Consider the following 13701-nt stretch of genomic DNA (forward strand, 5'->3'; position numbering starts at 1 on the left):
TAGTACCTCCTTCTGCAGCATGCACCAGCAATCTATCCAGGAAGTATATATTGGGGAGTAAGGAGGGCATCCACCAGCAAGCCTGAAACAGGAAAAAAAAAAAAAAAAAAAAAAAAGATTAGCTATTCAAATTAACATTTACAAAGCGTTCTCTCAAGAGTTCAATAAATCTTTGTCAAAATACTCTCTTACCTAGAAAGTTCCCCAAGAGACAATTTTAGCTCTAATGAAACAAATATTCAGAAAGGGAAAAAAGAGCAAGCATCCCAAAAGGATTTTCCTCCCTCATATTTAGGTTTTGAAACAGCAAGTAAACAGAAATGTCAACCAATTAGGCATTTTCTAAAACATCTGGGTTTTTAATTTGTGAACAAATATAATCCGAGAACACAGCAATTATAAGCAGGGCAAGGAGACTTAAAAGCTAAGTGATGTTCAACAGAGCCTAAATATGGCAACGAATCTAAACAGTGGTGACTACATACTTTACTCAGATATAACCCGTAATCTCTTCCTCCCTAAAAATCTGTCAGGGACAGTAATACCCTCAACTCATTCTTTTACTACGCTCTGGGTTAAGATGTGGCAGGTGCCCTACTGGGCACAAAACAACCAGAATGTGACATGACAGGAAGTATGATAACTATGCTCGAATCTCCACACAGCTATCTATTTGATACCTTGTTTGAAAACAGTGACATGTCTAACGGCATATGGCGCCAGGCACTGCACTGGAACTGTCCTGACTTAAAGAAAGAGGCAAAACTCCTGCCCAATGCGGTCGTTACTCGGCGTCCAGAAGCTGGAAATCGGTGGTGTCCACCACCGTACCCCCATCCATCCTTCTCAACCAACACAGTGAAAGGTTAAAAAACTTCCCATGAAAAAAAAGAAAGAAACTTTCTATGGACCAAATCTCCTACTTTTCTTTCTTTAGAACTTCCTTTTTCCATGAAGTCCCTAGGAAAGAAACTTACTTTCTCCATGAAGCCCCTACAAGCTGCCACTCAACCCCTGACATAACCTTTGTAAGTTTCATTAAAAGGAAGATAAAGACTTCAAATAAAGGAAAGATATAGAAATAGAGTCATTTGATCACAATCCCACCTTTTCAGAAGAGGACCTAAACTACAGGGAAGGGAATATTATCTGTAAGTACTTGAGAGATATTCTAACAGAGGATATGAGACGGCTGCTTATAATAAAACATACATTGATGCCACTGCTGGTACATGGGGCTTACAGGGAAAAGATTTAGGAAATCTAGTAACGGCATCAACTGTACTTTTCCTCCCCAAATTTCTCCCTGGACTGCTCTGCCGGGCAGACATACAGGCAGCCAACTACTAGAATAAGAAATGCAGGGCACTTACCCACAGTTGTTGACAGCCATGAGATTAGAGACAAGCACAAAGGGATAGGTCAACATACTGGCAAAAAACTGTGAAGTGGTAAAAAGACAGCTAAGTTATTAGGTCATTCTGAATCTTTATTCTCTTCCTTCCTCTCCCTTAAAGCCCTAGCGCCACTGTGGGCAACACTCCACCACTAGCTTTGCTTTCTCAGTAGCTCACATTTTTGAGCCTGGAGAGGCTTCCTCCTCTTAACATACCGATACATCCAACACTTTAACAAAAGGCCAGAAGGCATCTCGCACCGTGACAGAGTCCTCCTTCAAATAAAACTGAATTACATTATTTAAGAGAAAAAGTAAATGCAATCAAATACAATGAAGCATTTCAAAACACCCCTGAAGAAAGTAAGAAAACATGAGGTCCTTCCAAAAATGATGGAAGTTACTTCAGAAGTCAACTACTGGAAAACTCCACAGACTCAAGAGGGTGAAGTTGTCCGGTACAGGATCAGTGGGGTGCTGCGAGCAGCAGGCCTGAGACTTGGGGGCACGGTGGCATAGACCAAACCATGTGGGCTTGTTAATGCCGCTCCTGTGACAAGGGGACCCTGGGTCATTCTCACCTCTGAGAAACATTAATGAACTTGAGAGACATTCCTGTGAGACATCTGTGATGACACGACCCAGATGAAATTGAAAAGAAAACAAAACACAACTAGAAGGTTAAGGGGGTTTTAAAAAACTCACTCCTGTGACAGCTTGGGAATAACTCTTCATTTCACTCATGGTGGAAACCTAAAACGGGAATAAAGCCTTTTCAGAATAAGAAAATTAAGATGATGCTAACAGCTAATTGTCCCCACTCATATCAATATATTCGATCTCTAAATTTTTAGTTTCTTTGACAGCCTAAAAATTAATTTTGAGATGAAAACATAAAATACTGGTTGTGACCATAAAAAGGCAGTGAACTAAATCATCAACTTGATTCAACATTAAGAGACAAATTTGCATTAGACTACGATGGCTTAGGAACAAATGTGATAGACCCAGGATTTAAAAAAAAAAAAGAAAAAAAAAGTAACCTTTTCTGATGTCCTAGAAATCCAATCCCTGGAAACTACATTTGTGGTACACCTGAGGGACAAGTCACTACCTCTACATACACCCAGCTGTGCACCAGATGCTGCAGAGACAAGTCTCCGTACTCTAGAAGTGGACAGCGTGGATTCAGTCCTCCCTCTGTGTGTGTTCTATTTCCCACTATGCTATGGGGCTGCCAGTGCACAAAGAGGCCCGCAGCTTCCAGGAAAGGCTAATTCTCAAAACTTCCCAGGCTAAGGTTTCTAAAAAGCCCAAACCAGGAGTCCCATTAACACTTCAGATTAGATGAAACACCATTAATATGCTATAAAACTGTCCTGCTTTGCACTGCCCTCCAAAATTATGTACCAATACAGATGTGATCTCCTTGCAGCACACAGAGACAGGGCTAGACTTCTTAGGCTGACTCAGCCATACCCTAAGGACTTTTTAGGTGCATCTTTTCATGGTAAATAGCATAGGTCAGTCCATCAGCCTTTGAAAAGTTGACTGATAATGTTTAGCTATATAATGATGAGTCTGGCACGTAATAAAGTGCCACCTTACTTTATCTTTTTTTTTTTTTTTTTTTTTTAAGCAGGCTCCATGCCAAATGTGAGGCTTGAACTCAAAACCCCAAGTCACATGCTGTACAGACTAAGCCAGCCAGGTGACCCACCACCTTACTTTAAAGCTACCCAAGCTGCCCAGTGAAAACAATAAAGTCAGCACCAGCACATCTCATCAAGATCACAACCTACCCCACTGTCCAGTGCATAGGTATTGACGAGGTAGGCCAGTGAGTTACAGAGCCACAAAGAAATGATGTCACCTAGGAGGCGAGGAATAAGACCCCTACATGAAAAACAATAAAAATAAGAGCCAAAAAATGTGATCAGTAAAAAGATAATCCACTCAATAAAAACACTTCTCAAAGACAGATTTTAAAGTCTTCTAGAGAACTGAAAAGACACTGACCGCCAGAATCTAGTCCTAACTAGTTCATTCTACATAATGTAACTATACTAGAGGCTAATCTCTAATGACTTTCCCATTCCCCCCCCTTTTTTTTTTTAAAGGAGGCTCCACGCTGGGCATGGAGCCCAACACAGGGCTTGAACTCACGATCCTGAGATCAAGACCTGAGCTGAGATCAAGACTGAGACACTTAATGGATTGAGCCACCCAAGCAACCCAATTTCCATTTTTCAAATGCAGACCAGCTATACATCCTGGAGCTCTGGCCAATGGTTCATCTTACTATCAATAACTATAAGCAAGAGGGGACAAAAATGTGCCTGCTTCAGAGAAGAGACTTAAATATAGTTTTGGCTTGGGAATGCAAGCTGCTGCAGCCACTCTGGAAAACAGTATGGAGGTTCCTCAAGAAACTAAAAATAGAACTACCCTAAGACCCAGCAACTGCACTACTAGGTATTTATCCAAAGAGTACAGGTGTGCTGTTTCGAAGGGACACATGCACCCTAATGTTTATAGCAGCACTAACAACAATAGCCAAAGTATGGAAAGAGCCCAAATGTCCATCGATGGATGAATGGATAAAGATGATGTGGGATATATATACAATGGAGTATTACTCGGCAATCAAAAAGAATGAAATCTTGCCATTTGCAACTATGTGGATGGAACTGGAGGGTATTATGCTAAGTGAAATTAGTCAGTCAGAGAAAGACAAAAATCATATGACTTCACTCATATGAGGACTTTAAGAGACAAAACAGGTGAACATAAGGGAAGGGAAACAAAAATAATATAAAAACAGGGAGGGGGACAAAACAGAAGAGACTCCTAAATATGGAGAACAAACTGAGAGTTATTGGAGGGGTTGTGGGAGGGGGCACTAAGGAATCTACTCCTGAAATCACTGGTGCACTATATGCTAACTAATTTGGATATAATTAAAAAAAAAAAAAAAAAAAAAAAAGAATGTATGGGCGCCTGGGTGGCTCAGTCGGTTAAGCGTCTGACTTCAGCTCAGGTCACGATCTTGTGGTCCATGAGTTTGAGCCCCGCGTCGGGCTCTGTGCTGACAGTTCAGAGCCTGGAGCCTGCTTCAGATTCTGTGTCTCCCTCTCCCTCTGACCCTCCCGCTTCATGCTCTGTCTCTCTCTGTCTCAAAAGTAAATAAACGTTAAAAAAAAATAATAAAAAAGAATGCATAATAAGTGATTAGGAATAAAAAACATGTAAATCATAATAAATGAATAATAATTTTAAAAATACATATAATTTTGGCTAAGGTATTTGATACTTAAATTTGACAGGGCCAAAAATGGCTACAAAATCACAAAACAAAACAAGAATGGCCCAGAGATAGATGAGGGATATCAAAAAACACATTCCCAGGGCCTGGGTGACCTAGCTGAGGCAGTATGCAATTGCAGGATGAACATTACCCCACAGACTGAAGACCGGGGTTCAAATGCCACTTCCACTACCTGTCAGCTACGTGACCGGCAGCAAATGAAATTCCCAGAGCATCAACTTTTTTTCACCTCTATAATGAGAATAATAGTAACTACCCTGCCTATCTCCCAGGCGATTTGTTTGGTTTTACTTTTTTTTTTTTTCTTTAAAGTAGGCTCCGTGCCCAACGTGGGGCTTGGAACTCACAACCTTGAACTCAAGAGTCGTGTGCTCCACCACCTGAGGCAGTCAGGCGCCCCTCTCCCAGACTAGGACGCTCAAATAAAATCAGTGACATGGAAAGCCTCTGAAAATGAAAAAGAACCATTTACGGTTTCTGTTGTTAACAGAAGAATGACAGTAGTAGTCTAAGTTCTTCTAAAGGAAATTCAAGGGAACGGATATAGCCTTGCAAAAACATGTTACTCACAGGATAAGGAAGATACATGTTAGGTAATTCTCCCATTTTTCAAAAATTAAGTTTCCCTAGTTTATCAACTGTACATCATTAGGAACTTATTATAAAGGTACAAACTTGGAATAAATTTATTTGTTAAAACAAAATGAAAAAATCCCCCAAACAAAAAACAAAACCCTCTAATTTCCAGTGTTTTAGATGTCTGGAAGTAAAAGTTTGGGATCTTTACAAGAGAATTTAAGTCAGAGGGACCTTAATAGAGTTTAACATGAAGTAAACCCAGAGAGTACATTTTCTCCAGGGATTAAACAGTCATGTCCTTATTTTCATTAAAGCTTTCCATTCCCACAAATAATCACACACAAATCAACAATTTACTCACGCAAAAAATCCTAGGATGCCTTCTTCACGATAGATGGTTACTATGGAGTCATAAAGTCCACTAACGTACAGAAGATGGAAAGGCAAAAATACATGAAGATTATTTTGGAGCTACTAAAGAAAACGTTCAATTATCACTTTTGACAAGGTCAAATTTATATCCCACCCCCTTTTCTGCCACCCTCACTCTGTAAAGACAGTTGAATTTGGGACAGGTGTGGAGATATTACTACCTAGTTACATGGAGTCAGGGTGAATTTTGGCTTTAGTGTCTCTGCAACTTACTCTGAGATCTTGGGTAGCTTCTTAAACGTGCCCAGGCCATTTTCTTCTATTTTCCCTTTTCTGTGTGTGTGCATATCAAATGATATATCAACTTGATCAAAATGATATATCTAAGGCACCATAAAAATGGAAAGCACTTTTGACAGCTCAGAGCCTGGAGCCTGCAGCCTGCTTTGGATTCTGTGTCTCCCTCTCTCTCTCTGTTCCTCCCCTGCTCGCACTTTGTCTCTCTCTCTCTCTCAAAAATAAATAAAGATTAAAAAAAAAAAAAATGTAAAGCACTTCAACTGATCTCCTTGAATCCTTGGAAATAAAAACACTTACCAGTACTTGGATTCTCTGCCGATGAACTGTACCATAGATCTCAGAGTGATCACTGCAGAACACAGAGAAAAGATTTTTAAAACTACGTCGACATAAATTTTGATAGCCCTGAAAAAGAAAAAAAGTTTTTTCCACCTAAAGACACTTTGCTCTCTGGGTAAACTGGATAAGTGCCAAAGCAAGTAAGCAAACAAAAAACAAAAAACACACAGGCAAGGCACTTAAGTGAACTCCCACATCAATCTGTCTAAGCAGTTGGAGAGGAGAGATCATGCTCTAAAAAGTAAGGTCACAAATCAGGTTTCAGTTACCAAGTGCAAACATACCGTGGAAGGGATGTGTGATGAGGGTAGCAGCAGAACGAGCCATCATCTCTCGAGTTGTCTAGAAACAATCAACACACACTTCTGAGATCTAAATAAATGACATTCAAATTCCTGTGAGAAGTAATGTGGGCGACAGGGCCCTCCTGCCCTGAACGTGATACTGTAACACACTGTCATCATCTCAGACCGCTCAGTCGTGGATTTCAACGTTCTGTTGGGGTTACTTCTCAAAACTGATGTGCAAAGCAGATTTCGGTTATCTTCTCGATTTTACAGATTGGGGGACAAAAAAAAAGCAAAAAGACAGGGAGGGTCACTAGCAAACGGTAACCAAGCTGGAAGAAAACTGTGAGGCCTGTGTTTTAGATTTTGAAGTCACTTTCTCACTGTGAGTGATTTCACACTCTGATATCTACATTATTCAAATGTCAGGCTCTAGTTAATCTGTACCAACACAACAACTCTGATTTGTTTTTCCACCACAACCATGTAACTGCAATATCTCAGAAATGCTATTTATCCTAGTTTATCTTTCTTGTCCAGGACTCTGCAAAGAAGTAGCAAAGAAAATTAAATTACAATACTTGGAGGTAGGCTGTAAATACACCAGGTCATTCGTTTATGCATTTAAACATTATCTTCAGTTATTTAGTTAAGACAGCCCTCATGGTACGGTAGTCCTGAGAAGAGCCTGTGGGACAGGATGGGCCAACTGAAGTTAAGAAAATACAAAATGTATATTAATACATGTTCCTCTATTTTTTAATAAAAGTAGAAACTTTATGGAAACAAAGTTGATTCATCTGATAGCTACACTTGTAGTAAGATTTGCTTTGGAATATATATTTTATTTATTATTTAAAACTAATTTCTTCCATTTATTTGAAAGAGAGAGATCATGTACATGTGGGAGTAGAGGAGAGGCAGAGGGAGGGAGAGTGGGGGGGGTGGTGAGAGGGGTGGAAAGGGAGAGAGGGAGAGGGAGAGAGACAGAGAGAGAGGGAGGGAGAGAATGAATCCCAAGCAGGCTTCATGCTCAGCACAGAGCCTGACATGGGGCTCAATCCCTGGGATCCCTGGGATCCCTGGGATCATGATCTGAGCTGAAATCAAGAGATGGAAGTTCAACTGACAGAGCCACCCAGGTGCCCCTGGAATATATATTTTAGAAAGCAGCATTTGGGGCACCTGGGTGGCTCAGTCAGTTAAGCGTCTGACTTCAGCTCAGGTCATGATCTCGCGGTTCGTGGGTTTGAGTCCCACGTTGGGCTCTGTGCTGACAGCTCAGAGCCTGGAGCCTGCTTTAGATTCTGTGTCTCCCTCTCTATCTGCCCCTCCTCTGCTCTCGCTCTGTCTCTCAAAAATTAATAAACATTAAAAAAAAATTTTTTTAAAAAGAATGCAGCATTTACGAGAAAATTGCAACCTCACTAAAAACAAATAGACAATGTCAAGACTAAGAAATCAAAGAGTACTTTTGAAAGCCATAAATATTAAGTCAGGTATGAAACAAACTCCTAAGGTAGGAGATAGGAAGAGGAAAATGGGTGTGAGGAACAATCCCCTAAGTCAGAATAACATTGTAAAAACTTTTACAGATAGAGGGGCATCTGGGTGGCTCAGTCCATTGAGGACTTTGGCTCAGGTCATGATCTCATGGCTTGTGAGTTTAAGCCCCACATCAGGCTCTATGCTGACAGCTCAGAGCCTGGAGCCTGCTTCAGATTCTGTCTCTGTCTCTCTCTCTGCCTCCCCCCACCCCCCCGCCCCCGTTCACTCTCTCTCTCTCTCTCAAATGTAAATAAACATTAAAAAAAAAAAAAATGCTTTTCCAGAGAGATGGATAATATCCAATTCACAAAGGACCTGGCCACTAATTTAACACTGTGCCAGATGTTTACAACTCCATTAGAAAACTTTCAGGGAAAACCTCTTCAATTTTAAAGATGAGATGACCACAAAATTAGTTTCCTTCAAAGGCATGCAATCGAAATAGCTTTTTTTTTTCTTTTTTATGATATCTATATAGAAAAGCCCAAATTAAATCGAAGGTCTGATTTCATTTGGAACAAACGCTGAACACACAGGCCTAATGATCCTAATTCCACAAAATGTCACACTGATTTCATTTGGAACAAACGCTGAACACACAGGCCTAATGATCCTAATTCCACAAAATGCCACACTGCATACACTGTGATTTTGGGAAATAGCACAGGACATAATTTGTCTCTTACCTCTTTGATAACTTGGTCGAAAGAAGGTGTGACTTCTTTTTGTACATTCCCAGGGCCTAAATCCTGGAAATCAATACAAAAGACAGATATCTTGAAGGCTTTTCTTTCTTTCTTTCTTTCTTTTTCTTTCTTTCCTTCCTTCCTTCTTTCTTTCTCTCTTTCTTTCTCTCTTTCTGTTTCTAATTTTTTTAAAGATTTTTTTTAAAGTAGTCTCTACATACCACACGGGGCTTGAACCTACAGCCCAAGGTTAAGAGTTACATGTTCCACCAAATGAGCCAGCTAGGTGCCCCTATCTTGATGGTTTTAAATAAAACTGTTCCAACACCTGGCCACTCTGTACACCAACGCTCACTGAGATGAAAGGAAAACTTACTGCTTGTCCCTTCTCCTAAAGAGGACCAAAGAGCAATAATAATCTGCAAGGGAAATGGGCCACCCATGCATACAAATAGGCTCCAACATACCTCAACCTTGTCACATTCCTGGTAATGCTACAAAGGAAAAGAAAAGAAAGGATGATTAGGGCTGTCACAGTGTCATTGAGAGAGGACATAAAATGAAAGTAAAACAGTTTCTGGGTTTTTTTTTTTTGTTGAATATCTCCAATAATTTCTATGTCTATTATCAGTTGGAAGTAAGTGTCTCTAAGATATCTTATTACTATGTTTAACATATTGGCCAGCCAGAGGAACAGGCAAATGCTCATGAAAACTCTCATCTAAGAGAAGAAATGGGTGCCTGGATGGCTCAGTCAGTTAATCATCTGACTCTTAATCTCAGCTCAGGTCTTCATCTCAGGGTTGTGAGTTCAAGCCTCAGTGTGGGGCCTACTGAAAAAAAATTTTTTTAAATAAATAAGTAAGTAAGTAAATAAATAAATAGATAGATAGATAGATAGATAGATAGATAAATGAAACAGGACAACAAACCAAAACAGAAACCCAAGGGCATTATTTACTAAACATACACGTTTAGCAGAAATAAACTTGTATAAACATACCCTAGGCCTAAGGTTATGGAAAAAGCTTCATGGCTTTTTCATGAAAAAGCAGAACCAATACCAAACAACCCAATTAAAAAATGGGCAGAGAATATGAATATACATTGTTCCACACAAGATATACAGATGGCCAACAGGCAAATGAAAAGATTCTCAACATCACTCATCAGCAGGGAAATGCAAACCAAAATCACAATGAGATACCACCTCACATCAGTTACATTGGCTGTCAACAAAAAGAAATAACAGGTGTTAGAGATGATGTGGAGAAAAATGACCTGATTCTGTTGGTGGGAACGTCAACTAAGGCAGCCACCGTGGACAACAGTATGGACACTCCTCAAAAAGTTAAGAATAGAACTATCGGGGGTGCCTGGCCGGCTCAGTTGGTGGAGGATGAGACTCTTGATCTCAGGGTTGTGAGTTCAAGCCCCATGTTAGGGATAGAGATTAGTTAATAAAAAAACTTTTTTAAAGAACTACCATATAAATCCAGCTATTTTAATTCTGGATTATTTGAAGAAGATGAACACTAAATTGAAAAGATATACGCACCCTGACGTTTATAGCAGCATTATTTACAGTAGCCAAGATATAAAAACCTAAATGGCCATCGATGGATGAATGGATAAGGAAATTGTGGTATATGTACATAATGGAGTATATTGCTCAGCTATAAAAAAGAATGAATGTTGTCATTTGAGACATGGATGGACCTTCAGGGTACTAAGTTAAGTGAAATAAGTCAGAAAGAGAAAGACAAAAACTGCATTTCACTCACATGTGGAATTTAAACAAACAAACCAAACCAATTCATAGACACGAAGAACAGGTTACCAGAAGGGAAGGGGGATGGAAGATGAGTGAAATGGGCAAATGGGGTCAAATGTATGGTGATGGATGGTAACCAGACGATCACTCTGTAATGAACACAGATATCGAATTATAATTTTGTACACCTGAAACATATGTTTTGTACCAATTTTATCTCACTTAAAAAAAAAGAAAGTAGTACCAATATCAAATTAGGGCAAGGCTCTTTTCTTCACTGCACAAAAGAACAGAGAATTGGTGCCAAGTCTGAATAGCTAAAATCGCTTCACTTTTCCTTTTGTATCTGACTGTTTCTAAAACAGGCGAGAGAAGATTTTGTTCTCTTTTAGAGAACTTGAACACTGCCAAGGCTCAGACTAGATTGGAAGAGGAAATATTATTTGTGGGATACTTCAGAAATAGAAGATGGGCTAGGTGAAATAAAAGAAGCAGACAATTGAGTCACTAGTTATACCAGATTAAAAAAACAGACAATACTTCCTATTAAAAAAAGATTTAAAAGAAAAATCAGAAGAAAGGGAGTAAATGTTAAGATTAAGCAATATGATGTTTTTGGGTCAAATTCCAAGTCTTTAGTTAAGAGTAATTCTAATGGTTTCAGGCGTATTTTAAAATTCTCACTCATGGGGCACCTGGGTGGCTCAGTCGGTTAAGCGTCTGACTTCGGCTCAGGTCATGATCTCACGGTTCGTGGGTTCAAGCTCCGCATTGGGCTCTGTGCTGACAGCTCAGAGCCTGGAGCCTGTTTCAGATTCTGTGTCTCCCTCTCTCTCTGCCCCTCCCCTGTTCACACTCTGTCTCTGTCTCAAAAATAAATAAACATTAAAAAAAAAAAAATTAAAAAAAATAAATAAAATAAAATTCTCACTCATTTCTAGGGGCGCCTGGGTGGCTCAGTCAGTTATGTGTCCAACTTCGGGTCAGGTCATGATCTCACGGTTTGTGAGTTCAAGCCCTGCGTCCGGCTCTCTGCTGTCAGGGAAGAGCCCACTTGGGATTCTCTGTCCCCTTCTCTCTGCCCTTCCTCTGCTCTTTCTCAAAAATAAAGAAACTTAAAATAAAAATTTCCTCCTGTCCTTTCTATACTATTCTGAACAGAATTTAATTTCATTCTGGTTCAAATATACAGAACTCTTTCTTATAAAAGGCTAACAGTTTCACCAACCCTGAACTGGTCTCTCTTCCTGATTGTATGGAGCTGCTTTTGATACTAAGTGTAGTACCAATCCCCTGTTATATTTCATTTGGCTACATGTGAAACATACATTCAGGGTACCTGATTACCGGGAGTTTATTACTTTCTGGAACATACAGGACCTTGTTCTCAAGTAGTACTTTCACTTTTGCTCTAAGTCTACACATGAAGCCCACTAGAGGACAGTTGTCTTTCCATATGTAAATCTCACTCGGGTAAGGGCAATACTTTCACTGAGCCCGGGGGAGGGTGTGGCTGGGAATGAAACACTAGTAATCAATCCACCAAAAATACCTGCCCATTAGGACTCCATTACTCTCACCCACGGGCTACCCACACTTTTCCACATTCAGCCCACAGGCATGACAACAAGAATAAGTGTAAGGTGGAGCGCCTGGCTGGCTCAGTGGGTAGACCATATAACTCTTCATCTTGGGGTCATGAGTTCAAGCCCCCGCAATGGGAGTGGAGCTTACTTAAAAACATAACAAAAGAATAAGTGTAAAGAATAATAAAGTGGCTAAAGGGTGAAACAGCTTCCATGTGAGGAATCTACTGAAAACCTTTCCAACTCAAAAATCAATGAAGGGTGAAGAGAATTTAAAATTGAAGCCAATTAGCATTCATACATGAAATTTAAGGAACAAAACAAATGGGTGCACCTGGGTGGCTCAGTTGGTTAAGCATCCGACTTTAGCTCAGGTCACGAACTCATGGTTCACGAGTTCAAGCCCCACACTGGGTTCTGTGCTAACAGCTCAGAGCCTGGAGCCTGCTTCGGATCCTGTGTCTCCCTCTCTCTCTCTCTCTCTCTCTGCCCCTCCCCTGCTCGTACTGTCTCTCTCTCTCAAAAATAAATAAAATATTAAAAAAAAAATGATCATGGGGGGAAAAAAAGAGGCAAACCAGGAAACAGACTCTTTACAGAGAACACACTGATAGATACTAGAGGGGAGGTGGGCGGGGTGGGGGATGGGTGAAATAGGTGATGGGGACTAAGGGGGGGCACTTGTGATAAGCAGAGGGCGATTTAAGGAAGTGTTGAATCACTACACCGTACACCCAAAACTAATATTACACTGTATGTTAACTAATTGGAATTTAAATAAAAACTTTAAAAAAAAATGAAATTGAAGCCAATTAGATCATGAAACTAACAAAATCAAGACATGGTCATCAGATGATAAAACATTAGAACTGGGGTAATGCGAAAGCCTACAAAAGTAAATGAAGGATTGTGCCCAGTACTATTTAAATAAGCAGTTAGTGGGGCGTCTGGGTGGCTCAGCTGGTTAAGTGTCAGACTTCAGATCTCTGGCTTTCTTAAAATCAAATGCCTCAGATACAGATAGCCAAAGTTCCACCTCTCACCTCTTCCCCTACTTCCCCAAAATTTCCACAGCCCTGCAGTTGACATGGACCTTGGTGGTTAAAAAAAATTTTTTTTAATTTATTTAACATTAACACATTTGCAGAAACAGTGCACAAAATATAAATGATGGAATAAATAATCACATGACAAATATCCACATAGCCATGATCCAGGTCAAGGAAAATCATTTCCATTACCCCCAAATGTCATGCATGGTCTCTTTTCCCTTCCCTCTTCCCACAAATAACCACTATCATGACTTTTATGTTTATCTTGCTAAGTTTTTTAAGAAAATAAGTTTGTGGGGCACTTGGCTGGCTCAACAGGTAGAGCATGCGACTCCTGATCTCAGGGTTGTGAGTTTAAGACCCACATTGGACACACAGCTTACTTTAAAATATAAATCAATAAAAAAACCTTTTAAACATAAATACATAAAAAATAAGTTTGTAACAGAAAACA

General features: G+C 39.9%; 1 protein-coding gene across 5 annotated transcripts in view; it reads right to left on the minus strand.

Moving 5' to 3' along the window:
* MTCH2 (mitochondrial carrier 2) overlaps positions 1-13701 on the minus strand; it is a 37710-nt gene that overhangs the window by 20243 nt on the left and 3766 nt on the right. For 3 of the 5 annotated variants that reach the window (XM_042957662.1, XM_042957664.1, XM_015537532.2), the window contains exons 4-12: positions 9303-9329; positions 8836-8898; positions 6599-6656; positions 6273-6324; positions 5665-5724; positions 3199-3292; positions 2102-2149; positions 1374-1441; positions 7-82 (exon numbers count right to left, since the gene is read on the minus strand). In XM_042957662.1, coding sequence (XP_042813596.1) covers positions 7-82; positions 1374-1441; positions 2102-2149; positions 3199-3292; positions 5665-5724; positions 6273-6324; positions 6599-6656; positions 8836-8898; positions 9303-9329 — 546 coding nt within the window. The remainder of the gene's footprint in view (positions 1-6; positions 83-1373; positions 1442-2101; positions 2150-3198; positions 3293-5664; positions 5725-6272; positions 6325-6598; positions 6657-8835; positions 8899-9302; positions 9330-13701) is intronic. The other 2 variants (XM_042957663.1, XM_042957665.1) reach the window with 1 other exon arrangement.

The sequence above is a fragment of the Panthera tigris genome, chromosome D1 (assembly GCF_018350195.1).
Source record: "Panthera tigris isolate Pti1 chromosome D1, P.tigris_Pti1_mat1.1, whole genome shotgun sequence".
Lineage (NCBI taxonomy): Eukaryota > Metazoa > Chordata > Mammalia > Carnivora > Felidae > Panthera > Panthera tigris.